The following is a 25365-nucleotide window of genomic DNA, read 5'->3' as shown; positions in this document are numbered from 1 at the left end:
AGTCTTCTTTATACATACATAGTTACATAGACATCTTCTCTTTATCAACCAGTCTATATTAGCTGCAGACACAGTACAGTACGGTAGTTCACGGCTGTGGCTACCTCTGTGTCTGCAGTCGGCAGGCAGTCCATAATTGTATACTAGTATCCATCTCCATTGTTTACCTGAGGTGCCTTTTAGTTGTGCCTATTAAAATATGGAGAACAAAAATGTTGAGGTTCCAAAATTAGGGAAAGATCAAGATCCACTTCCACCTCGTGCTGAAGCTGCTGCCACTAGTCATGGCCGAGACGATGAAATGCCAGCAACGTCGTCTGCCAAGGCCGATGCCCAATGTCATAGTACAGAGCATGTCAAATCCAAAACACCAAATATCAGAAAAAAAAGGACTCCAAAACCTAAAATAAAATTGTCGGAGGAGAAGCGTAAACTTGCCAATATGCCATTTACCACACGGAGTGGCAAGGAACGGCTGAGGCCCTGGCCTATGTTCATGGCTAGTGGTTCAGCTTCACATGAGGATGGAAGCACTCAGCCTCTCGCTAGAAAAATGAAAAGACTCAAGCTGGCAAAAGCAGCACAGCAAAGAACTGTGCATTCTTCGAAATCCCAAATCCACAAGGAGAGTCCAATTGTGTCGGTTGCGATGCCTGACCTTCCCAACACTGGACGTGAAGAGCATGCGCCTTCCACCATTTGCACGCCCCCTGCAAGTGCTGGAAGGAGCACCCGCAGTCCAGTTCCTGATAGTCAGATTGAAGATGTCAGTGTTGAAGTACACCAGGATGAGGAGGATATGGGTGTTGCTGGCGCTGGGGAGGAAATTGACCAGGAGGATTCTGATGGTGAGGTGGTTTGTTTAAGTCAGGCACCCGGGGAGACACCTGTTGTCCGTGGGAGGAATATGGCCGTTGACATGCCAGGTGAAAATACCAAAAAAATCAGCTCTTCGGTGTGGAGGTATTTCACCAGAAATGCGGACAACAGGTGTCAAGCCGTGTGTTCCCTTTGTCAAGCTGTAATAAGTAGGGGTAAGGACGTTAACCACCTCGGAACATCCTCCCTTATACGTCACCTGCAGCGCATTCATAATAAGTCAGTGACAAGTTCAAAAACTTTGGGTGACAGCGGAAGCAGTCCACTGACCAGTAAATCCCTTCCTCTTGTAACCAAGCTCACGCAAACCACCCCACCAACTCCCTCAGTGTCAATTTCCTCCTTCCCCAGGAATGCCAATAGTCCTGCAGGCCATGTCACTGGCAATTCTGACGAGTCCTCTCCTGCCTGGGATTCCTCCGATGCATCCTTGCGTGTAACGCCTACTGCTGCTGGCGCTGCTGTTGTTGCCGCTGGGAGTCGATGGTCATCCCAGAGGGGAAGTCGTAAGCCCACTTGTACTACTTCCAGTAAGCAATTGACTGTTCAACAGTCCTTTGCGAGGAAGATGAAATATCACAGCAGTCATCCTACTGCAAAGCGGATAACTGAGGCCTTGGCATCCTGGGTGGTGAGAAACGTGGTTCCGGTATCCATCATTACTGCAGAGCCAACTAGAGACTTGTTGGAGGTACTGTGTCCCCGGTACCAAATACCATCTAGGTTCCATTTCTCTAGGCAGGCGATACCGAAAATGTACACAGACCTCAGAAAAAGAGTCACCAGTGTCCTAAAAAATGCAGCTGTACCCAATGTCCACTTAACCACGGACATGTGGACAAGTGGAGCAGGGCAGGGTCAGGACTATATGACTGTGACAGTCCACTGGGTAGATGTATGGACTCCCGCCGCAAGAACAGCAGTGGCGGCACCAGTAGCAGCATCTCGCAAACGCCAACTCTTTCCTAGGCAGGCTACGCTTTGTATCACCGGTTTCCAGAATACGCACACAGCTGAAAACCTCTTACGGCAACTGAGGAAGATCATCGCGGAATGGCTTACCCCAATTGGACTCTCCTGTGGATTTGTGGCATCGGACAACGCCAGCAATATTGTGTGTGCATTAAATATGGGCAAATTCCAGCACGTCCCATGTTTTGCACATACCTTGAATTTGGTGGTGCAGAATTTTTTAAAAAACGACAGGGGCGTGCAAGAGATGCTGTCGGTGGCCAGAAAAATTGCGGGACACTTTCGGCGTACAGGCACCACGTACAGAAGACTGGAGCACCACCAAAAACTACTGAACCTGCCCTGCCATCATCTGAAGCAAAAAGTGGTAACGAGGTGGAATTCAACCCTCTATATGCTTCAGAGGTTGGAGGAGCAGCAAAAGGCCATTCAAGCCTATACAATTGAGCACGATATAGGAGGTGGAATGCACCTGTCTCAAGTGCAGTGGAGAATGATTTCAACGTTGTGCAAGGTTCTGATGCCCTTTGAACTTGCCACACGTGAAGTCAGTTCAGACACTGCCAGCCTGAGTCAGGTCATTCCCCTCATCAGGCTTTTGCAGAAGAAGCTGGAGACATTGAAGGAGGAGCTAACACGGAGCGATTCCGCTAGGCATGTGGGACTTGTGGATGCAGCCCTTAATTCGCTTAACAAGGATTCACGGGTGGTCAATCTGTTGAAATCAGAGCACTACATTTTGGCCACCGTGCTCGATCCTAGATTTAAAGCCTACCTTGGATCTCTCTTTCCGGCAGACACAAGTCTGCTGGGGTTGAAAGACCTGCTGGTGACAAAATTGTCAAGTCAAGCGGAACGCGACCTGTCAACATCTCCTCCTTCACATTCTCCCGCAACTGGGGGTGCGAGGAAAAGGCTCAGAATTCCGAGCCCACCCGCTGGCGGTGATGCAGGGCAGTCTGGAGCGACTGCTGATGCTGACATCTGGTCCGGACTGAAGGACCTGACAACGATTACGGACATGTCGTCTACTGTCACTGCATATGATTCTCTCAACATTGATAGAATGGTGGAGGATTATATGAGTGACCGCATCCAAGTAGGCACGTCACACAGTCCGTACTTATACTGGCAGGAAAAAGAGGCAATTTGGAGGCCCTTGCACAAACTGGCTTTATTCTACCTAAGTTGCTCTCCCACAAGTGTGTACTCCGAAAGAGTGTTTAGTGCCGCCGCTCACCTTGTCAGCAATCGGCGTACGAGGTTACATCCAGAAAATGTGGAGAAGATGATGTTCATTAAAATGAATTATAATCAATTCCTCCGCAGAGACATTGACCAGCAGCAATTGCCTCCACAAAGTACACAGGGAGCTGAGATGGTGGATTCCAGTGGGGACGAATTGATAATCTGTGAGGAGGGGGATGTACACGGTGATATATCGGAGGGTGAAGATGAGGTGGACATCTTGCCTCTGTAGAGCCAGTTTGTGCAAGGAGAGATTAATTGCTTCTTTTTTTGGGGGGGTCCAAACCAACCCGTCATATCAGTCACAGTCGTGTGGCAGACCCTGTCACTGAAATGATGGGTTGGTTAAAGTGTGCATGTCCTGTTTTGTTTATACAACATAAGGGTGGGTGGGAGGGCCCAAGGACAATTCCATCTTGCACCTCTTTTTTCTTTTCTTTTTCTTTGCATCATGTGCTGATTGGGGAGGGTTTTTTGGAAGGGACATCCTGCGTGACACTGCAGTGCCACTCCTAGATGGGCCCGGTGTTTGTGTCGGCCACTAGGGTCGCTAATCTTACTCACACAGTCAGCTACCTCATTGCGCCTCTTTTTTTCTTTGCGTCATGTGCTGTTTGGGGAGGGTTTTTTGGAAGGGACATCCTGCGTGACACTGCAGTGCCACTCCTAGATGGGCCCGGTGTTTGTGTCGGCCACTAGGGTTGCTAATCTTACTCACACAGCTACCTCATTGCGCCTCTTTTTTTCTTTGCGTCATGTGCTGTTTGGGGAGGGTTTTTTGGAAGGGCCATCCTGCGTGACACTGCAGTGCTACTCCTAGATGGGCCCGGTGTTTGTGTCGGCCACTAGGGTCGCTAATCTTACTCACACAGCTACCTCATTGCGCCTCTTTTTTTCTTTGCGTCATGTGCTGTTTGGGGAGGGTTTTTTGGAAGGGACATCCTGCGTGACACTGCAGTGCCACTCCTAGATGGGCCCGGTGTTTGTGTCGGCCACTAGGGTCGCTTATCTTACTCACACAGCGACCTCGGTGCAAATTTTAGGACTAAAAATAATATTGTGAGGTGTGAGGTATTCAGAATAGACTGAAAATGAGTGTAAATTATGGTTTTTGAGGTTAATAATACTTTGGGATCAAAATGACCCCCAAATTCTATGATTTAAGCTGTTTTTTAGTGTTTTTTGAAAAAAACACCCGAATCCAAAACACACCCGAATCCGACAAAAAAAATTCGGTGAGGTTTTGCCAAAACGCGTTCGAACCCAAAACACGGCCGCGGAACCGAACCCAAAACCAAAACACAAAACCCGAAAAATTTCAGGCGCTCATCTCTAATTTAAATGTAGTAAAACAATAATTCAGAAAACTCCACATCCCAAGCTTCCCATGTAACAGAACTCAAACTGTTGGGCTCTGCCACTAGTTCAGCAATACAATAATGGCAGCCACTCCACTAACCCTGCTAAAACCTTTCTGACATATGGAATACAAATTTATTAAGTCAGTATGGAATAGCATTACACGGTAATGTTAAAGCAACCAATGAAAACGTCAAAATTGTAGTACTGGAACAGCCAGATATGTTCAACATTTTGTGGACAATTCACTTATATAAAATGCAGAATGGTAAATTAAACGTCAGTTTTTAAAGCCCAATAAAAAAAAGTGGACTTCAGATAGTCATTTTCGGTCACCTGACACCATACTAGAATTTCAAATAATAGTACCAGATTTTTGCAATTCACCCCTTCCCCTATTCAACATTGTCATGTTGTCCACACACAGTACTAACCTGCCCATCGAGGCAAATGCAGGGACAGGGTCCTTTTTATATGTTGATGGCTAAATTGGCTAAGCAGCTGGATCACTTACGCAATTACTGCTCATTTGGTTGGACAATAACAGGACAACAACATACTGATAGGAGTCATTTTCTGGCCACAATAACATGTCAGACAATGGAAGAATTTGATCATATTATTATACTGCAACATGTAAGGCCCATACATGCTCCAACATTGGCCAACTGCTTGATAACTGCTGTAATATAAGCAGTGAGCGTGACTGGCACTAAACTTTCTAACCGTGAGCTGCCATTTTGATTTAAACCTGGGATGCTCTCCACTGAGCAGAAGGCCCAAAGTTCGGCTCTGTGCCCCCAGTAATTTTTTAAATCAGATACTGTAGTTTTCATTTATTTTTATTGATTTCTAGCAATCGTTTTGCTATATACAGTATAAACTGTAATGTGATCTCAAAACCAGTGCAACTAAAATAAAGTTTTATTAGTGTCATCGTAAGGGTAAGAGAAATGGATGGATGGATGCGTAATATTACTGTCAGACCTTCTGAATGTTCTGTGGTACAGTTAGTGAATGGGAAAGAGGCAAAGGTCATTTGTCTTCAAGCTTCAGTGACCCTACAAGTATCTCATTAAAGCCACTAGGACATCACATTTTTATTGCTCCCTATTTTTGTTATTTTACAGATGGTAAAACTGTACTTATTCTTTACTGACCATCAGTAAATGTATTGCTGGGAGAGCAATGTTAACCGACTAAACCCTTTAAAAGGAAGTGATGCCATAAAAGTGGACTATAATATGACGGTATGGAGAAACGCTATGCAAATAGTATGTGTTCATTCCATAACCTTAGAAACTAAAGTTAGCCTTCTCTGAGAATTACAAAGTTCTGAATGATTAAACAAGACAATTAAATCCTGCACATAAAAAAATTAAAATTTGACAGTTCACAGGCTAAGGTGATAAACATTAGTAATCTATTTGTAAATGTAGTTAGACATCCATCTATAGCAAGACAGTGCGCGCTCCAAACACGGGGAAGTGACCTGGAAAATGGTTTTAAACACATAATGAATAATAAATGTTCTAATGAGATGCGTCTGAACACAACAATGCATAATTGAGGTACACATTGAGAAACTGTAGATAAGTATTCACCAATCTGTGACTTGCCAGCTCTTGGGAAACTGCATGCCAGCATTCCAGTGGTTGTGAACAATTGCTGGGATTTGTAGTTTGCTAACAGCTGTACAGCGACAGTTTGAGGGAGATTCAAATGTTTGAAAAGTCAGTTGGGCGCAGTGGCGGGAACTTGCAGCCGGTGCTATGCACCGGGGCCCACAGCTATTAAGGGGCGCTCAGCTGCTGTCTTTATAATGAGTCGCACGGACTCATTATAAGCCGCCCGCTGCCGCGCCGATGCAGGATGATAGGACGCACACTGGAGGTGCGGGACGTTAGTGGGTGACAATGGAAGTCAGCGCCGATCTCTGTCTTCAGTTCCCCTGCAGCAGCGCAGCGGCCTCAGTTTCTGCCTCCCGCAGAGTGCATTGCATGCTGGGAGGAAGGAGGAGGGACAAAACTGCTTCTGCTGTGTAACAAATAAACGGAGACAACCTAGCGCTATTAGAAAATAAAATAACAGCAAGTTTCAAACATAAAAAGAGTACACCCAGAACTCTAAAATGAATATGAAACAAAAACAGAAGTTTGAAACTAGCGCTTTGATAAAGCCAATTATCTATATAAGGCCTTAACTACAAGGTGGAAAATAAACCACATTAGAAGGGAAAAGTGTGTTCAATCTTCCTCAATAGCTGTAAAACGTGTGTTCTTTTCTCGAATGGAACTTACATTATGTTCCTTCCAATAATGCATATAAAGGTATCTTTTCACACTGTCAAATATTCTATACTTGGAAAACGGCAGGGAAATATCACAAACAGATAAAACTTACATATAATTTCTATCACGAGTGCACGTAGCAGTATCTTTTGGTCTTATAGTCACAAAGACATCGATCAACGTGGAGTTTTCCAAACGGATTTTTTCATAAAAAAAGTTCCACATAAAATCACAAACAATGGAGCAGGGAATGCTAATACGTGCCGGTTACCCTTGGAGCGTATTAGATCTTTAAAGGACTCACAGACATGTCCCAAGACTTCTTGACAAAGGGGATAGTGTTCCCAGAAACGCATTGAAGCCGTTTGTGTGGGGATTGGCGTTCGTGTCCGAGAATAATCCAGGAGGTTTTGGACTTGCCAACCATCCATGCCACGGATCCGAGTCTGCAGCTGCGACGTGTCTGTGAGTCCTTTATAGATCTAATACGCTCCAAAGGTAACTGGCACGTATTAGCATTCCCTGCTCCATTGTTTGTGATTTTATGTGGAACTTTTTTATAAAAAAATCAGTCTGGAAAACTCCACGTTGATCGATGTCTTTGTGACTAAAAGACCAAAAGATAATGCTACATGCACTCGTAATAGAAATTATATGTAAGTTTTATCTATTTGTGATATTTCCCTGCCATTTTCCAAATATAGAAGATTTGACAGTGTGAAAAGATACCTTTATATGCATTTGTGGAAGGAACGTAATGTAAGTTCCGTTCCAATGAGAAATGAACACATGTTTTACAGCTATTGAGGATGATTGAACACACTTTTCCCTTCTAGTGTGGTTTATTTTCCACCTTGTAGTTAAGGCCTTATATAGATAATTGGCTTTATCACAGCGCTAGTTTCAAACGTCTGTTTTTGCTGCTGCTGTGTGTGTGTGAGGAACGGAGGCAGAGGCGTGAGCAGCTGGAGTGAGGAACCTTACGCTGCTCCGGAACCAGCATGAGCATTCACAAAGTATGTTCATACTGTATAGCAGCATGTGCTACTGGAATAACTGGGAGATTTCACATTTCCATAGTTTGCTGGATTGCCAGGCTAGAAGGATGCCCTTTCCAATTCAGTCCATTTCCCTATTAAGTTAGCAGGGCACTATTAAATTGCAAAATGCATTGCTATAACCGTGCCCTCCCAATGTTTGATGCCACATTGCCAAATGCAGGATGGGAAATAATGACTGGACCACATTATTGTGCTACCCCAATCTTGCCCCCTGGACCACCCTCCTGGGTCTCTTCTGGATGACAGATGAAAAATGTACAGTAGGCATGTATGACACTAGTGAAAAAGGTAAGATTGATGTAATTTTAGATATTGTGACATAATTAGCCTGGCGCCTAATGATTCACTAAATCCATATTGTGATTTCATGAAAACCAAGATTTCCAAGCGGTCAGTTATTCTCTGTCTGCTGTAATAGAGAGCCATCTCCCTCCTAACAGAGCAACCTGTTGCAGAAGGGAGAGCATATTGACAACTTTTTTGTCTCTCCTCTTGATGCACAGGATAAATGTGTAGCCTCATTTTAATATTACAATAATTGTATATATCTGCCTAAGCACCTCCTTAACGGTGAAGGGATAGGGGGAGGCAATAGGCATTTCACCTTAGGCCAAGAACAGTTAAAAAGTGTTCACATCCTGTGCACAAAGTCCATTTAGAGGTTGAGGAGGCGTGTCTGTTGAGACTGCTACAGTATATATATATATATATATATATATATATTTCCAACAATTCAGGACTGCATGTACAATAATGCCATGAGTGCTGCCCACTTGGGTGACGGAGACTGCGCATTTTCAGCACCCCGGCGTTGTACAGTCAGTAGCGGATCTTGCCACGGGCAAGCAGGACTTTTGCCCGGGGCGCCGCCTTCCAGAGGGCGCTGGCGCCATCCGGAGGGTGCTGGCGCCATCCGGAGGACGCCGCACCATGGCAAGATCCGCTGCTGCTGTGGTGCCCCCCGCTGCCACTGCCCGCTGTCCGCTGTGAAAGGAAACTAGACGCTACGCGTCTAGTTTCCCTTCCTGGAGAGGACCTTAACTGGAATGATGATGTGCGGTGCGCCTTGACGTCATCGCGCACCGCACAGCAAAGGTCCTCTCCACGAAGGGATCTAGACGCTTAGCATCTAGTTTTCCTTTGTGGAGAGGACCTTTGCTGTGCGATGCGCGATGACGTCATCGCGCACCGCACATCCTACTACAGTACAGGGGGCGTAACTGACCACGACCGCTGTATGAAGCCACGCCCCCTAATGCCGCCCGGGGCGCTAGAAGCCCCGGAACCGGCCCTGTGTACAGTACATGTGGACACCACGGGTGTGGTATGGCTGACCGATGGTCTCCTGACCGCTGGTCAGCATACCGACACCGGGATCCTGGCAGCATACCGACGCTGCTTGCTCGGTGGTGACCACCGGTCGCCACGTGTTCTATTCCCACTCTATGGGTGTCGTGGACACCCACGAGTGGGAATAGTCCCTGTTGGTTCTTGTTTTCACAAGCCCGTAGTGCCGCCTAATCCTTCCATTGTGGGCATATCCATTTGTTTTATATATATTTATTTATCGGAAATATACATTACGGTTTCAAGATATTATTATGAGACTGAGGGATAAAATTAGAAGTTTAATGATGTCTGTAGAATGTGGGGGTTACTATTGCGGTCTGTATTATATGGTGGCCACTAATACTGTCTATAATATATGGTGGTCACTAATGCTCTCTGAGCCATATGGTGGTTCCTATTGCTGTCTGTAGTATATGGTGGTCACTATCGCTCTCTGTACCATATGGTGGTCACTATTGCTGTCTGTAGTATATGGTGGACACTAACGCCCTGTGTACCATATGGTGGCCACTAGCGCTGTCTGTTCCATGTGGTGGTCACTAACACTGTCTGTTGCATATGGTGATCACTAATGCTGTCTGTAGTATATGGAGGTGGCCACTGTCTTTAGCATATGATGGTTACTAGCGCTGTCTGCAGTATATGGTGATCCTAACACTGTCTGTACCAAGCGGTGGTCACTAATGCTCTCTGTAGTATATGGTGGTCACTAGCGCTGTCTGTAGCATATGGCGGTCACTAACGCTGTCTGTACTATGTGGTGGTCACTTATGCTCTCTGTAGTAAATGGAGATCACTAATGCTCTCTGTAGTATATGGAGGTTACTAATGCTCAATACTAATTAACATATATTTAGATACACATGTGTACCACACAGAAGTCCTTAATTAAAAACATATTTAATACTGTATCAGCAGATATTTAAAATAACATAATTATGCACATATCACACACATTATAAGTTTAAAAAAATAAGCAACAATGATAGAATGCATATGTCCTTGTGCTCCCTTGTTTGTGGTCTATTTATATGGGTTATGTTTAAGAGTCCTGGGCTAGATAAATGCCAGATAGTATTATTGAATTCGGTCAAATGACCAAAGGCAAATGTCCAATGGTGGAAATAGTTACCGGTCCAAAGGTAATTGACAGGGTGAGTTCCAATTTAGTGATGATCCAGATGGATACAAGAAGACACACTTCAAACCCACTAACCACGGGGTAAACACCTGACGCGTTTCGCTGTCTATGGGTAGCTTTATCACCTTTGATAAATCTGCCCATAGACAGCGAAACGCATCAGATGTTTACCCCTGTGGTTAGTGGGTTTGAAGTGTGTCTTCTTGTCCATCCGGACATCTTATCACGTGGATCTCCAATTGTGCACGGTTCCAACATTGAAGGTTAAGGATCTCCAAACAATTGCACTCAACATCCGCTGGTATCCATCTGGATCATCGCTAAATTGGAACTCACCCTGTCAATTACCTCTGGACCGGTAACTATTTCCACCATTGGACATTTGCCATTGGTCATTTGACCAAATTCAGTAATACTATCTGGCATTTATCCAGCCCAGGACTCTTAAACATAACCCATATAAATAGACCACAAACAAGGGGGCAAAGGACATATGCATTCTATCATTGTTGTTTATTTTTAAACTTATAATGTGTGTGATATGTGCATAATTATGCTATTGTAAATATCTGCTGATACAGTATTAAATATGTTTTTTAATTGAGGACTTCTGTGTGGTACACATGTGTATCTAAATATATGTTAATTAGTATTGAGCGCTGTTATTCATCTACATTGTTTTAACCTGTGGAGTGTGACTATCTCCTGTTACAGCAGCTTAGAGAACCAGCTTGGGCAGCACCTGTTTTTCTGATATTTTCTTGATTTATCAATCTACACCGAGGTTACTAATGCTGTCTGTTTATATGGTGCTTATATAGGTTAAAGATGACTGCTATTCACTGGGATGAGGGGCGCCATGATGTGAAGGGGGCTCAAAGCATGTTGTTGCACCTGGGCCCACTGCTCACTAGTTCCACCACTGGTTGGGAGTCTGTTTTTTCCTATCTAATAGACAGGGAAAAACAGACACCCAACCGACTTTTCAAACATTTGACTTCCACCCATTGAGTGAGTTTAATAAATGTCATTTTTTTACTTTTGCACTTTTGCCCCACTGCTGTACCTTTTGAGTATAAATAGACCATATCAATAGATTGTTGTTTCTAAACTTGCTCTACTTGAATAAAATGGTTACATATGTTCTATATATTTATACTCATAAACTCACTTTACCGCTTCATTATATACAGTTTAGCATTCACTTACATCATTTCTGCATACAAAAATGTATTTTAGTAAATTTAGGAATTTTATACTAGATTAAGATTTGTATAGAGGAACACTGGCATTAAAAAGATGGCTATTGTTAAGTTATAGCCCCAAGTCAATGATTTTATATCAAACAAAATACATACTGGGAATCTGCTGAATCTTGTGCACCACCACAAAAGCATCTGAGAGGCCGACTTTCACAGGATGGTTTGTAGAGCTTATCTCCATTACTGGTACTGGGATCTACAAAACAGACAATTGTATTTGTGTTACACACTGTAAAGAACACGTACAGGATAGCAGTTAAACTATCATCACTTTAGCTCCACGTTCTAACAGCTACTAAATACCATCCATTCAACCCTGTGACTGATGTTTCTTCTTCAGGGCCGGATTAAGGACCAATGTTGTGTGGGTGTGGCCAGTGCTGTGTGGGCATGGCCTACATTCCCTACACTATCAGTCACAATGTCTCCCTAAATACATTTTAAAAAAAAACATAATTGTGTGAGAAAACGAAATATACCATTTAATACTTAGCTAATTTATGGATAATCCTATGTGGAGGCCTGAACTGTAGCTCCATTTCCCCCTTGTTAATCTAGCCCTGGTCATCTTCTCTGCTTCCTTTCTGTCCTCTATATCCCATCACAAACTGTTTTCCCTAAATACACCTGTACTTTCAAAGTCTTGATTAACAATGGCCCATCTAGTGTAGTGTTGTGTAATGAGCAGGCGTCACCCTATAAATAATTCGTGCCAGCACATTGCATATACAGCATATAGTCTGCAGAGCTGTGTAAATCTTTATTGGTTGGTTGGATAAGTCTTCTCATTGCGGATGACCGATGAGTAATAATAGCTTCATGGTACTTCCACTATCCAGTATATTGCCATTGATTTACTGCTCTCATGTAACAATATGGAGGACAGTACACTTATTGACTATCATGATCATCATGACTATCAGCAGGACAGCACTAGTACTTGGTAGCTGCTCCTGCTCGTCCATCAACTAATCATGAGCCATATCGTCTCACAGCGCTTATATTATTAATGCAGTGGCACAGCTGGCCCTGAACACACACACGTTTAAAAAAAAAACCACACTTTTTTCAGTTTCTTAATAATTGATAACAACTTCACAATGTGACTCACAGCACTTACATTAATAACACGGTGGCACAGTCTGGCTCTGAACACACACAAGTTTTTTTATATATATTTAATTTTGCACACACAGCTGTGAATCACCGCACTTATATTGTAATAGTGGTGGCATGCACCGGTGTGCACTAATAAATGGTAAATGCTGCAGTGTGGGCAGTAACAAAAAAAAACAACAGTGTGCTACAAGGGTTAATGCTGCCCCTGTGTTAGCAATTCTGGGCTGCAATGTGGGCAGTTACAGCACCAGTAGAACAGAAAAGGTACAGTCTCACTTTCTGCGCTCCAAATGTCCCCACGATTAGATGATCCTCACAAAAAGTGGTGATATTATTCAGACCAACATGAAACAAAAAAAGCATAAAACACAAAATGGTGTAATACTGTATGATGGATAAAGTTCTTTCCACTGTGTAGAGGGAAAATAAGTGATGGAAAATGGTCCCAATAGAAATCAGACATCCACCTTCTTATAGGATCACCCGAAGTGATGTCATGAAGACATGACAGTGAATACTTACATGTATGCTTACTTGCATAAATGGAGTATGAAGCACATAAAGGTTTCTTTATCGGGGACACTATGAATTCAGCACCAGTGTCCACCAGTAAAGGGTTAATGCTGCCCAGTATTAAGAGCTCTGGGCAGAACTGCGGGCACTACAAAAAACAACAATAAAAGTGTGCACCAAGGGTTAATGCTGCCTCTGTATTATATGTATTAGGAGCTCTGGGCTGCACTGTGAGCAGTGGGAGAAAAAAACAACAACACCAGTGTGTATTTGCACCAAGGTTTAATGCTCAGTTAAATACAGCACCAGTGTTCTACAATTAGACAATACAATATACTGTAGATGTTCCCGCATTAAAAAAAACAACAACAAAAAAAACAAAACAATGTTTTGCTTACTGCTCACATATAAAACTAGCTCAGCTAGTATTAATACTAAGTAAGTAACATGTGGGAGCCACTGCCCATCAAACAATGTCCTCTTGCACACTTTGAATTGTACACTTAGGAATGCCTGACATACTGTAAAACACCTCAGTCTGGTGTGAAATGGTGCCCAATTAACTGCGGGAGTGTTGAATCCAAAACACATGAGATCCTACGCCGGGAAGATGACGTTTTGCCTCATTTTGAAATCTGAGCAATGCGGGAAAACCCAAGCCCGCATATCTCTTGAAAGTAGTTAAGTACCATTGGGAACCAAACACCTTACTAATATATACAGTGATTTAAGCCCCATTGTCTGGATACAGTTAAAAGAAGAATTCTCCATATTACAATCTACCAGCAGCTGCTTTGTGCAATCCTGTAGTATATTTACAGTGAATGTGATTGTGCAAGGTTTAGGGTTGAGTTTCATGTTACCTTTGCACAGTGAAAGGGTTGTTCGATCCTACAGCATACTGACTCTCAAACCAAAAACACATACTGTACTTTAACTTGAACCCAGAATGGTGAACTGAAACAGGGAATACAAACTGAGGATGGGGAAAACAAGCCATAAATTGTAGATTTGGAGTCGGCTGATAATTATACCGTGATCATATTCTGAATTGTAGAACCGGTGAAATTCAATTTAATTTTGAACGGGGTTGACTTTTTCAAATATTTCTAACATCAAAACAGTTACAGAACGCTGAAGATGTTTTGTGTTGGTAGAAATGCCTGTTACAAGTCATCTTAAGTAACTAAAAGCAATTCAAAGCCTAAAGGACAAACCTCAACCCCCGCCAAAAAGATACACCCAGTATAATAAATACTAAATACAATCTGCTGCAAGCCAGTACTATGAGGCTAGTAGTTTATGATAGTATTGTTTTGAAATTTTAAATATTACAGCACCACAGCATTTTTTTGAAACTGACAGAACTAAGAGACAGGGGCACTAAAGCTTCTCAGTCTAAAGGTATTTAAAACATATGGGCAAACGATGTTTTGCTATATACAGGGGGTATAGCCAGAACTTTAGAGGCCCCGTAGAAAAAATTAAGGGTCCCTAGTCCCAATGCTTCTAGAGAGACACCTCTGTGCTGCAGTTGTTAATTATTGCCCCATAATAGTGCCCTAGTTTATTTTTTAAACCATTGTGGTGTCGTAGTTCACATTATGTCACACTGTAATGCTGCCAGTACACATTATGCCTCACAGTAAACATAATTCACATTATTACATACAGTGTCCCCATTCATATTATGCCATACTATAGACCAGGGGTGTCAAAGACAAGGCCCGCGGGCCAAATCCGGCCCGCCAGACCTCGTCTGATGGCCCGCGGTGCCGCCGCCATGAAACCCCCTTCTCCCGAGTGCCCAGCTCGGGGGGGGCGGGGTTTCGCGGAATGACGCGATTGCGTCGTGACGTCACGGCGCAAACGCGTCATTCAACGAAACCCCGTCGGAGGAGGGAGAAGGGAGCCGCGCAGACGAGGAGGGAGAGGCGGCTGAAGAGCGGCGAGAACCGCTTCAAATGTAAGTCAGCCCCTCTCCCTTCCTCTCTTTCTCTCTCTCTCCCTCCTTCCACCACCTGCCACAATGTGTAAAATGGGGACCTGTACCTGCCGCTATGTGTAAAATGGGGACCTGTGCCTGCCACAATGTGTAAAATGGGGACCTGTGCCTGCCACAATGTGTAAAATGGGGACCTGTGCCTGCCACAATGTGTAAAATGGGGACCTGTGCCTGCCACAATGTGTAAAATGGGGACCTGTGCCTGCCACAATGTGTAAAATGGGGACCTGTGCCTGCCACAATGTGTAAAATGGGGACCTGTGCCTGCCACAATGTGTAAAATGGGGACCTGTGCCTGCCACAATGTGTAAAATGGGGACCTGTGCCTGCCACAATGTGTAAAATGGGGACCTGTGCCTGCCACAATGTGTAAAATGGGGACCTGTGCCTGCCACAATGTGTAAAATGGGGACCTGTGCCTGCCACAATGTGTAAAATGGGGACCTGTACCTGCCGCTATGTGTAAAATGGGGACCTGTGCCTGCCGCAATGTGTAAAATGGGGACCTGTGCCTGCCACAATGTGTAAAATGGGGACCTGTACCTGCCGCTATGTGTAAAATGGGGACCTGTGCCTGCCACAATGTGTAAAATGGGGACCTGTACCTGCCGCTATGTGTAAAATGGGGACCTGTGCCTGCCGCAATGTGTAAAATGGGGACCTGTGCCTGCCGCAATGTGTAAAATGGGGACCTGTGCACTATAAAAGGGGGCACATGGCTGGGCACTATAAAAGGGGGCACATGGCTGGGCACTTTAAAAGGGGGCAGATGGCTGGGCACATATAAGGCAGGTGGAGCGGTAAATTTTGGATAGACCTACAGATACAACCGGCCCTTTGATGGGGACCAAACTGCTGATGCGGCCCCCGATGAATTTGAGTTTGACACCCCTGCTATAGACCCTCCACTTCATATTGTGCCAAATCACAGTGCCCGAGTTCATATTATGTGACATCACGGTGCCCTCCAGCTGAGATTATTGCACATTTCAGTGCCCTCTCCCCCTCCTTACCATTATAACATCCACTACACACACCTCTCAGTGAAAATACACTGCTCAAAAAAATAAAGGGAACACTTAAACAACACAATGTAACTCCAAGTCAATCACACTTCAGTGAAATCAAACTGTCCACTTAGGAAGCAACACTGATTGACAATCAATTTCACATGCTGTTGTGCAAATGGAATAGACAACAGGTGGAAATTATAGGCAATTAGCAAGACACCCCCAATAAAGGAGTTGTTCTGCAGGTGGTGATCACAGACCACTTCTCAGCTCCTATGCTTTCTGGCTGATGATTTGGTCACTTTTGAAAGCTGGCAGTGCTTTCACTCTAGTGGTAGCATGAGACGGAGTCTACAACCCACACAAGTGGCTCAGGTAGTGCACCTCATCCAGGATGGCACATCAATGCGAGCTGTGGCAAGAAGGTTTGCTGTGTCTGTCAGCGTAGTGTCCAGAGCATGGAGGCGCTACCAGGAGACAGGCCAGTACATCAGGAGACGTGGAGGAGGCCGTAGGAGGGCAACAACCCAGCAGCAGGACCGCTACCTCCGCCTTTGTGCAAGGAGGAACAGGAGGAGCACTGCCAGAGCCCTGCAAAATGACATCCAGCAAGCCACAAATGTGCATGTGTCTACTCAAACGATCAGAAACAGACTCCATGAGGGTGGTAAGAGGACCCGACGTCCACAGGTGGGGGTTGTGCTGACAGCCCAACACCGTGCAGGACGTTTGGCATTTGTCAGAGAACACCAAGATTGGCAAATTCACCACTGGCGCCCTGTGCTCTTCACAGATGAAAGCAGGTTCTCACTGAGCACATGTGACAGATGTGACAGAGTCTGGAGACGCCAAGAAGAACGTTCTGCTGCCTGCAACATCCTCCAGCATGACCGGTTTGGCAGTGGGTCAGTAATGGTGTGGGGTGGCATTTCTTTGGGGGGCCGCACAGCCCTCCATGTGCTCGCCAGAGGTAGCCTGACTGCCATTAGGTACCGAGATGAGATCCTCAGACCCCTTGTGAGACCATATGCTGGTGCGGTTGGCCCTGTGTTCCTCCTAATGCAAGACAATGCTTTACCTCATGTGGCTGGAGTGTGTCAGCAGTTCCTGCAAGACGAAGGCATTGTTGCTATGGACTGGCCCGCCCATTCCCCAGACCTGAATCCAATTGAGCACATCTGGGACATCATGTGTCGCCAAATCAATGTCGGTTGCACCACAGACTGTCCAGGAGTTGGCGGATGCTTTAGTCCAGGTCTGGGAGGAGATCCCTCAGGAGAACATCCGCCACCTCATCAGGAGCATGCCCAGGCATTGTAGGGAGGTCATACAGGCACATGGAGGCCACACACACTACTGAGCCTCATTTTGACTTGTTTTAAGGACATTACATCAAAGTTGGATCAGCCTGTAGTGTGTTTTTTCACTTTAATTTTGAGTGTGACTCCAAATCCAGACCTCCATGGGTTAATAAATGTGATTTCCATTGATAATTTTTGTGTGATTTTGTTGTCAGCACATTCAACTATGTAAAGAACAAAGTATTTAATAAGAATATTTCATTCATTCAGATCTAGGATGTGTTGTTTAAGTGTTCCCTTTATTTTTTTGAGCAGTTTAGAATTTCACCGCATTCAGGCTGGGCAAGAGGTTGGACCCAATTACTTAGCAAGCAAATCTGAGAAACTGGTATGAAACTACTTTATATAACCTGGGTCTGGGGCTCCCTAAGCCTCTGGGTCCATAGAAATGGCACCCTCTGCAACCTGTTACGACTGTAGAATCTTCTTTCCAAGAAGGATGGACTTGCCAGAGATCTACTGGACAGTGACCCATGTACACCTTGAGGCAGGTACATACTACCCGATATAGCATTCAATGATATAGTGTGAACACACTGAACATTATCGTTCAACGATAACGATCAGTGACGTCACCGTCGGCATTCCCGAACATGCAGCTCAGCCCAACATTGACTGGTTCAGCTGTATGTCAGCTCAATATTGGTGAACGCTGAACAACATGCGGAAGCGTGCATCGTTCCCCAATATATTCACCATAAATATCGTTATCGTTTATTTTTTAGCCAGAAATCACCTAGTGTGTACTCCCTTTAAGGTTGAGACTTGTAGAACTCCCAAGCGGGTCTTCTTGCCTATAATAGCCGCTTTTCCCATAAGGCGGAATGTGCCTACCGGTACTGGGATGACACCAGGACTTATGCTGCTGGTGGTAGTAACAGCTCAAACCCGAGTTACCCAAATCAATGTCGGTGAGGAAAACGACACAGAAAAGACAAAAGATAAAGACTAGAAAATACTGGAGAGGTAGAAGCTGAATTTGCAAAGGTGCGAAGATGTGAGATAAGTCAGAGAAATATGACAGGCATATCAGAGAGAGATAAGGGTTCAATAAGAGAATGAGAAAGAGTTAAATGAGACACACTGCACAAAAGATTACGCAGGAGGACAAGCACACTAATGGAGTAGTGAGACAGAGAAAGTGGATGGAGGAAAATAACAAAGACTCAAAGCGTAAACTACCCAACAAGAAGCTGGGATTTCTGCAGCTGGACACAGAAAACTGCAGGAGATAGACAATGCAGAAAATGGAGGGAATTTTCCACAAACTAGTATAAGCACAGAGAGACAAGGGCTCCTGCTGCGACCAAGAACTATGACCAGCAAGGATTGAGAGGCAGAAATAGAATATAAAGGGAGCATGAGCCAATCAGATACCAGGCACAGCCAAGCCTCCTCTTAATTACCAATTCCGTGCAGCAAGTCCCCACCCCCACCCGCCGCACAGACCAGTGTCCTTGGTTGCTAGGGAGCAGGCATCCCCGGTTACTAGGGAAGCGGCTGCCGGAGATCAGAAGTACACAAGTGTCTGGTAGCTTAGTGATGACAAGACACTGCGGGAGTCACTGGCCCTCTGTGGCTCGCAGCGGCTCATAACACAACCTATGCTCATAGGTGTAGATGTAATATGTAATAGAACTATTTAGAAATCATAATATTTTAGGTATTTGCTGTGTGGGCAAAATGATTTACTTTGGACACTGGGGGTCATTCCGACCCGTTCGCTCGCTGCGTTTTAACGCAGCAGAGCGAACAAGTCCCTGCTGCGCATGCGCTGGCGCCGTAGTGCGCTTGTGCATGCCGGGCGGCCGAAGTCCATAGCAGGACAGCGATCGCCTCTGCCTGATTGACAGGCAGAGCCGATTGATGGGCGGGAGGGGGCGAAACAGCGGCGTTTGGCCGCCGTTTCGTAGGCGCGGTCCGGCCAACGCAGCATAATTTTTTTTTAAAAAACTCATGTCGACCTTTTGACCTGTCGACCTGGAACATGTCGAACTAGAGACCCTGTCGACATATAAACTCTGTCGACCTAGTTACTGTCGACCAATAGTGGTCGACCTGGACACTGTCGATCTAAGTCTTGTTGACCTAGAGACCGGATACCGTCTTTTCTACTTATACTAATGTTAATACTAAATTTACTTGATGGTAGAATGCCCATAAGGCTAATATTTCCATCATAAACAAATATATGCCAATGTATTTGAATCAGGTATTTTTATTTACTAAATACATATACATAAATGACAAATAATTCACAAGTTTTATGTCATATATTTATTGTGAGACTTATTTGAGGAAAATACTAATAAGGATGCACAAAAACTCCACATGCCAGCAACACTAACATCATGGCAATAATTTTGCAAATAAAAATACAGCAAACTCATATAGGTGCCTCCTAGTGCAATATTGTGCTAAAAACACTAATGTGATTCATTTTATAAGAAAAACAGGATTTTATATACCTACCGGTAAATCATTTTCTCCTAGTCCGTAGAGGATGTTGGGGTCCATATAAATACCATGGGGTATAGACGGGTCCTGTGGAGCCTTCGGCACTATAAAACTTTAATAGTGTGGACTGGCTCCTTCCTCTATGCCCCTCCTCCAGACCTCAGTTTAGGAACTGTGCAGAGGAGACGGACAACTTCGAGAGAAGTATACTACATATTTGTGGCGAGATTCACGCCAACTCACACTGCATTTATAACCATGCAACCAGCATATAACCAAACGAAAAACATACCAATATGCATGAACAAAAGGTGGCAGCAACAGCTGCCATTACTTAACAAGTAATAACCTTGCAGGAAACAGAAGCACTGGGCGGGCGCCCAACATCCTCTACGGACTAGGATAAAAGGATTTACCGGTAGGTATATAAAATCCTGTTTTCTCTTACGTCCCAAAGGATGTTGGGGTCCATATAAATACCATAGGGGTTGATACCAAAGCTCCCACTAGGGGAGAGAAAGTGCAGATGTTCCCTGCAAAACTGAATGACCAAACTGAAGGTCATCAGAGGCCAAAGTATCAAACTTGTAGAACTTAGCAAACATGTTTGACCCTGACCAAGTACAGTAGCTGCTCGGCAAAGTTGAATAGCCGAGACACCCCGGGCAGCTGCCCAGGAAGAACCCACTTTACGAGTAGAGTGAGCATTTACCGATTTCGGTTCCGGCAATCCTGCCGTAGAATAAGCATGCTGAATCGTACATCTGATCCAGCGAGCGATAGTCTACTTAGAAGCAGGACACCCAATCTTTTTGGGATCATAAAGCACGAACAGTGCTTCCATCTTTTGAAGAGGAGCAGTCCTCTTAACATATTTCTTCATTGCCTGGACCACGTCCAAGGACTTTGCTGAAGTAGACGTGTCAGTAACCACTGGCACTACAATAGGTTGGTTGATATGAAAAGCCGATACAACCTTAGGAAGAAATTGCTGATGCATGCGCAGCTCAGCTCTATCCTCATGAAAAATTAAGTAGGGGCTCTTATGAGACAAGGCCCCCAATTCTGACACACGCCTTGCTGATGCCAAGGCCAACAGAGTGACCACCTTCCATGTAAGAAACTTAATATCTACCTCCCTTAAAGGTTCAAACCAATCCGATTGCAGGAATTGTAATACAACATTAAGTTCCCATGGCTCCGTAGGAGGCACAAAAGGAAGTTGGATATGCAGAACTCCTTGTAAGAAAGTCTGCACCTCAGGGAGCGCAGCCAACTGTTTCTGGAAGAAGATAGACAAAGCCGAAATCTGGACCTTGAGCAAGCCTAATCTTAGGCCCACATCCACACCTGACTGTAGAAAAAGGAGTAAGCGACCTAATTGGAACTCCTTCGTAGGAAGCTTCTTGGATTCACACCAAGATACATATTTTCTCCAAATTCGATGGTAATGTTTTGACGTTACCACTTTTACAGCTTGAATAAGCGTAGGAATGACTTTGTTCGGAATACCCTTCCGAGCTAAGATCTGGCGTTCGACCTCCATCCTATCAAACTTAGTTGCGGTAAGTCTCGGCAAAGAACTGGTTCCTGCCGACTCAAGTCTTCTTGACGAGGAAGAATTCTTGGAACTCTTTGAAATAATCTGAGTCAGATAGCATACTCTCCTTAGCCCTTTTGGGGCCATGATCAGATTTTGTGATCTTGTTAGCGGAACCGGAGGGAATACTTTCCTTAACTAAAACGCCCTCTGAACCAACCATGGCTTTTTTGCCACTGCATGTGGGCTTGTCCACCTGGAACAATGTGTCCATAACTTCTTTTTTAGATAAATCGGTCTTAGGACCCTTTGAGAACGTTTCAAAGGTCATGTTTCCTTGCGGGAATCTCACAACGGAACTTTTGTTGACTTAGACTTTGTCTGTTTGTCCTTCTTCTCCGAATGCTTATGTGAATAAGTGCTCTTGGCTTTGATACTTTTCCCTGGAAGTTCTTTCTTCAATTTTTCTCCTGACAGAGGAGTATCCAGGTCTGATTCCTGAACCTGCGTCCCACGCGTAGATGGGACTTGTTCCCTCTTTATGGGGATGATTTCCAAGTGTACGGTCAACGGCATACTCCCTGCAACATCCAAAGATGTGCACTGAACACCATGTTCTAGAGATTTCTCTGGAAGACTTTGTTGTGGAATATTTAATTCCCCTACAGCTGTGCTGCAAGATATCACTTTATCTATCGAGATGTCAACATCTGGACAAGAAGTCTCTGTGTCTGGAAGAGGTCTAATAACCTCTGGATTTGTTTTCAATAGTTTGTATTACCAATCTTGTTTGGGCTAGAAACAGAGGTTAAAAGGGATGCTGGCAGAGCCCTGCTAGTCTTAGAGACCTTTTTAGAATTTTAGTCATAGATTCAACAACTTTTCCTAATTTTTCTTGAAAAGTCTGCCAGGTTGGAGCTCTTAAGCCTTTGTGGCAATCCCTATTCTTAGTGGATTTTGGTCTCACCCCTGACTGAACTCCCAGCTGGGAGCCCTAGCGTCATGTTGACGTAGCTGGTGGAACAGACGTTGTTTTCTGTTCCTGAGAAACCCCTGCTGCAGGGATACACTTAATGTCTTTTGGTCCTCCACTGTGAGTACGAGCAGTGCCAACATAGAATTTTGGATAAGGAAGCAACTGTTCACCACGCCCAACATGTTTTGTCTCCAGCTGTAATTGCAAATTCAACCTCCTGTTTGTTTTAGTTGCAGATTCATCTTGTCGCAGCAAGGATTTACAAGTTAAGCTGCCACGCTAACAGAATGGAGTATAGATGGTGCACATCTTCTGCAATAATATTTGGACTTACATTACGTCTAGTGCCACGGTCATTTTTGGCTTTTAGATGGAAAAAAAATCTAAGTACTAACTTATTTTTAAAGCACACATAATGAAATTTCTCTAAATAAAACAAATGTTGCTTTTCTGACCTTGACAGGATTCAGTCTGAAGGCAAATGACTGCTAAACAGATTACAGCAAAGGAAAATGACTCAATTAATACGGATCACACAGCCTCCGAGCATCCATTGCGACTGCCGGTATCATAGGCAGATACACACATTTTTGAATTAACAAATATAAGACACCCAACAATGCAAATATCAGCTTTTATTCTCTATAAATGTATGAACAATAGGTCATCATATTTTGAAACTAATTACTGCCCAAGATTTGTTTTTCAAGGCCAAAATGCAAATTCTTAAGCAGGCTAGTAACACTGCTCAGAAAGTCGTGGGCAGAATGACCTTGTTGTAACTGTCTGTAAGATGAATGTTGGTCATCATACGACTTAGAATGAAAAAAATACAGTGTGCTCACAGTCTTAAATCAAGAATTGCTGGAGAGAAAAAAAAACTAAAAGATGTTTTCTATTATAGAAGATATAATAGAAGGTGAAAATAGATCTTAAGGAAATCTTTAAGGAAATTTTGTACATATACACATTAATAAAATCCTTTCCCTACCCAGTGATTAAAATTCTCATATAAATTAGCTTAAATTAAAGAATGGTCTGTGTGTTCTTGAGAGGATGTAATCAAAAAGTTTTCAATAACAGTGTTGACATTAATGTTACCACTGCAATGTTGACAGTTCTGATGTCAACAGTGTTAACATGTCGACAGGCAATGTGGCTACATTCTCAGAATGTCGACAGGTGAAATATTGACAATGTCAGAATTTCCACATTAGGGTCTGGCTGCAGGTGAGAGGATTAGAGTTAAGATGCGGGGAGAGTTTAGAGTTAGGTTGTGGGGGGTTTGGCACTAGAGTGAGGGTTAGGGGTAGGAATTAGGGTCAAGCACAGCGTAGACATACTTATCGTAATGGTGGAGCATTGGAGGTCTGACCTGGAAGTGCCGCTCACGGAAAAAACAGCTGGAGTCACTGCAGCCGTCAGGAGAAGGTAAGTCAGAGTTGAGCCACCAGGGACAACATGTCGTCATTCTAACATGTTCACATTTTATCTCTGTCTACATGATGAATGTTGAAATGGTCAGTGTTGGCATTATGACCATGTTGGCATTCTCATAGTAATGTCAACATATCGTACTCAACCCCTCTTGAGATGTATTCCTACTCCAACTCACCTCTTAATAGGCAATTCATTGGCTGCTCTGCAGTTTGATCTGCTCCTAAGTGGCTCTCTGAGCATGTTTAATTGATGTACTAGAATGTCAGCCCATGGGTCCAGCATTCTGATGCATTAATCTAATTTTAGTCTCTTGGTCCCAGGCATCTTTCTACTGCTTATTGTTAGGGTACACCCAAAAAATTATGTAAAACTCTTAGACCATACTACAGAGGTCTTTTCCTATAACAGATACCCTTTTACCATAGAGAGATGCTCTCATCGGTACTGAGATGCCATCAGGACTTAACTCAGGGTAGTACAGGCTTACAGAAATAAGCGGGTGACCACAGGAAATAGGCTGGAGTAGATGAGTACACTTGCAGTAATAATGAATCAGGGCTGTAATGAAAATCCAGAAAACTTGCAACGGCAGCAGAAGGTATCAGGACTCAGGTACAGTGCTGAAAGTAATATTTCAACAGGGCTGAAGATGCAGAGGGCAGGAGACTGTAGACCCAGTAGTAGAGGTAAGGTGAATCCAGGACTGTGGCAGCACAGGGTTTACACCAAGGCACCAGGAGCGGGAAGCAATAACTGACAATGCGGCAAAGCCCTTGCTGCCTTTTATCACACATAAAGGCCAATTAGTATGCCTCAACAAAGACAGGCCCCCTGAATAAAAATATTCACCAGGGATAGAGCTGCACGTATGTAGCAGTATTGAGTGTCCCAGTAATAAGAACAAGCTGGGACCTCTCCATACAGCCACGTGCTGATGTTCCGGTCTCCTAGCAATGACCGAAACCAGCATGCAAAGTGAATACTGATATTGTGCTCCGGCATCCCGGTCTCCTAGTGACAGCCGAAACCCGGAAGAAGGTAGTGAACCGCCACTCTGCCTCCATCTGCTTATAACACTTATCATGTTTTTTTTTTTACATCAGCTTTCTTTTGAGCACACAGACTATATAAAAATGCTGCAGTCTGCTGTATATAGTTACTATGCCTGTACATCCCTGTGTCTCTATGCTAATTGTGGTTATCTACCTGGTTAAATAAACCTAAGATCTGGTTAAGCTGTATCACGTGTGAACTATCTGCTATCAGCACCATTTTCTGTACAACACACCTAACACCTTACACTCTGGCCAGTGTCTTGTCTACTACTTAGTAAAGACTTTGTGTTACTACAATTATTCTGCTTCAACATTCTGCAAACAGG

At 44.1% G+C, this 25365-nt stretch overlaps 1 protein-coding gene across 4 annotated transcripts in view; it reads right to left on the bottom strand.

Moving 5' to 3' along the window:
• PLXDC2 (plexin domain containing 2) overlaps positions 1–25365 on the bottom strand; it is a 1323386-nt gene that overhangs the window by 326900 nt on the left and 971121 nt on the right. For all 4 annotated transcript variants that reach the window (XM_063921556.1, XM_063921557.1, XM_063921558.1 and 1 more), the window contains one exon: positions 11660–11759. In XM_063921556.1, coding sequence (XP_063777626.1) covers positions 11660–11759 — 100 coding nt within the window. The remainder of the gene's footprint in view (positions 1–11659; positions 11760–25365) is intronic.

This window comes from Pseudophryne corroboree, chromosome 5 (genome assembly GCF_028390025.1).
Source record: "Pseudophryne corroboree isolate aPseCor3 chromosome 5, aPseCor3.hap2, whole genome shotgun sequence".
Classification (NCBI taxonomy): Eukaryota; Metazoa; Chordata; class Amphibia; order Anura; family Myobatrachidae; genus Pseudophryne; species Pseudophryne corroboree.
Note: the sequence above shows the minus strand (reverse complement) of the source record. Positions and strands in the feature narration are given on the sequence as shown.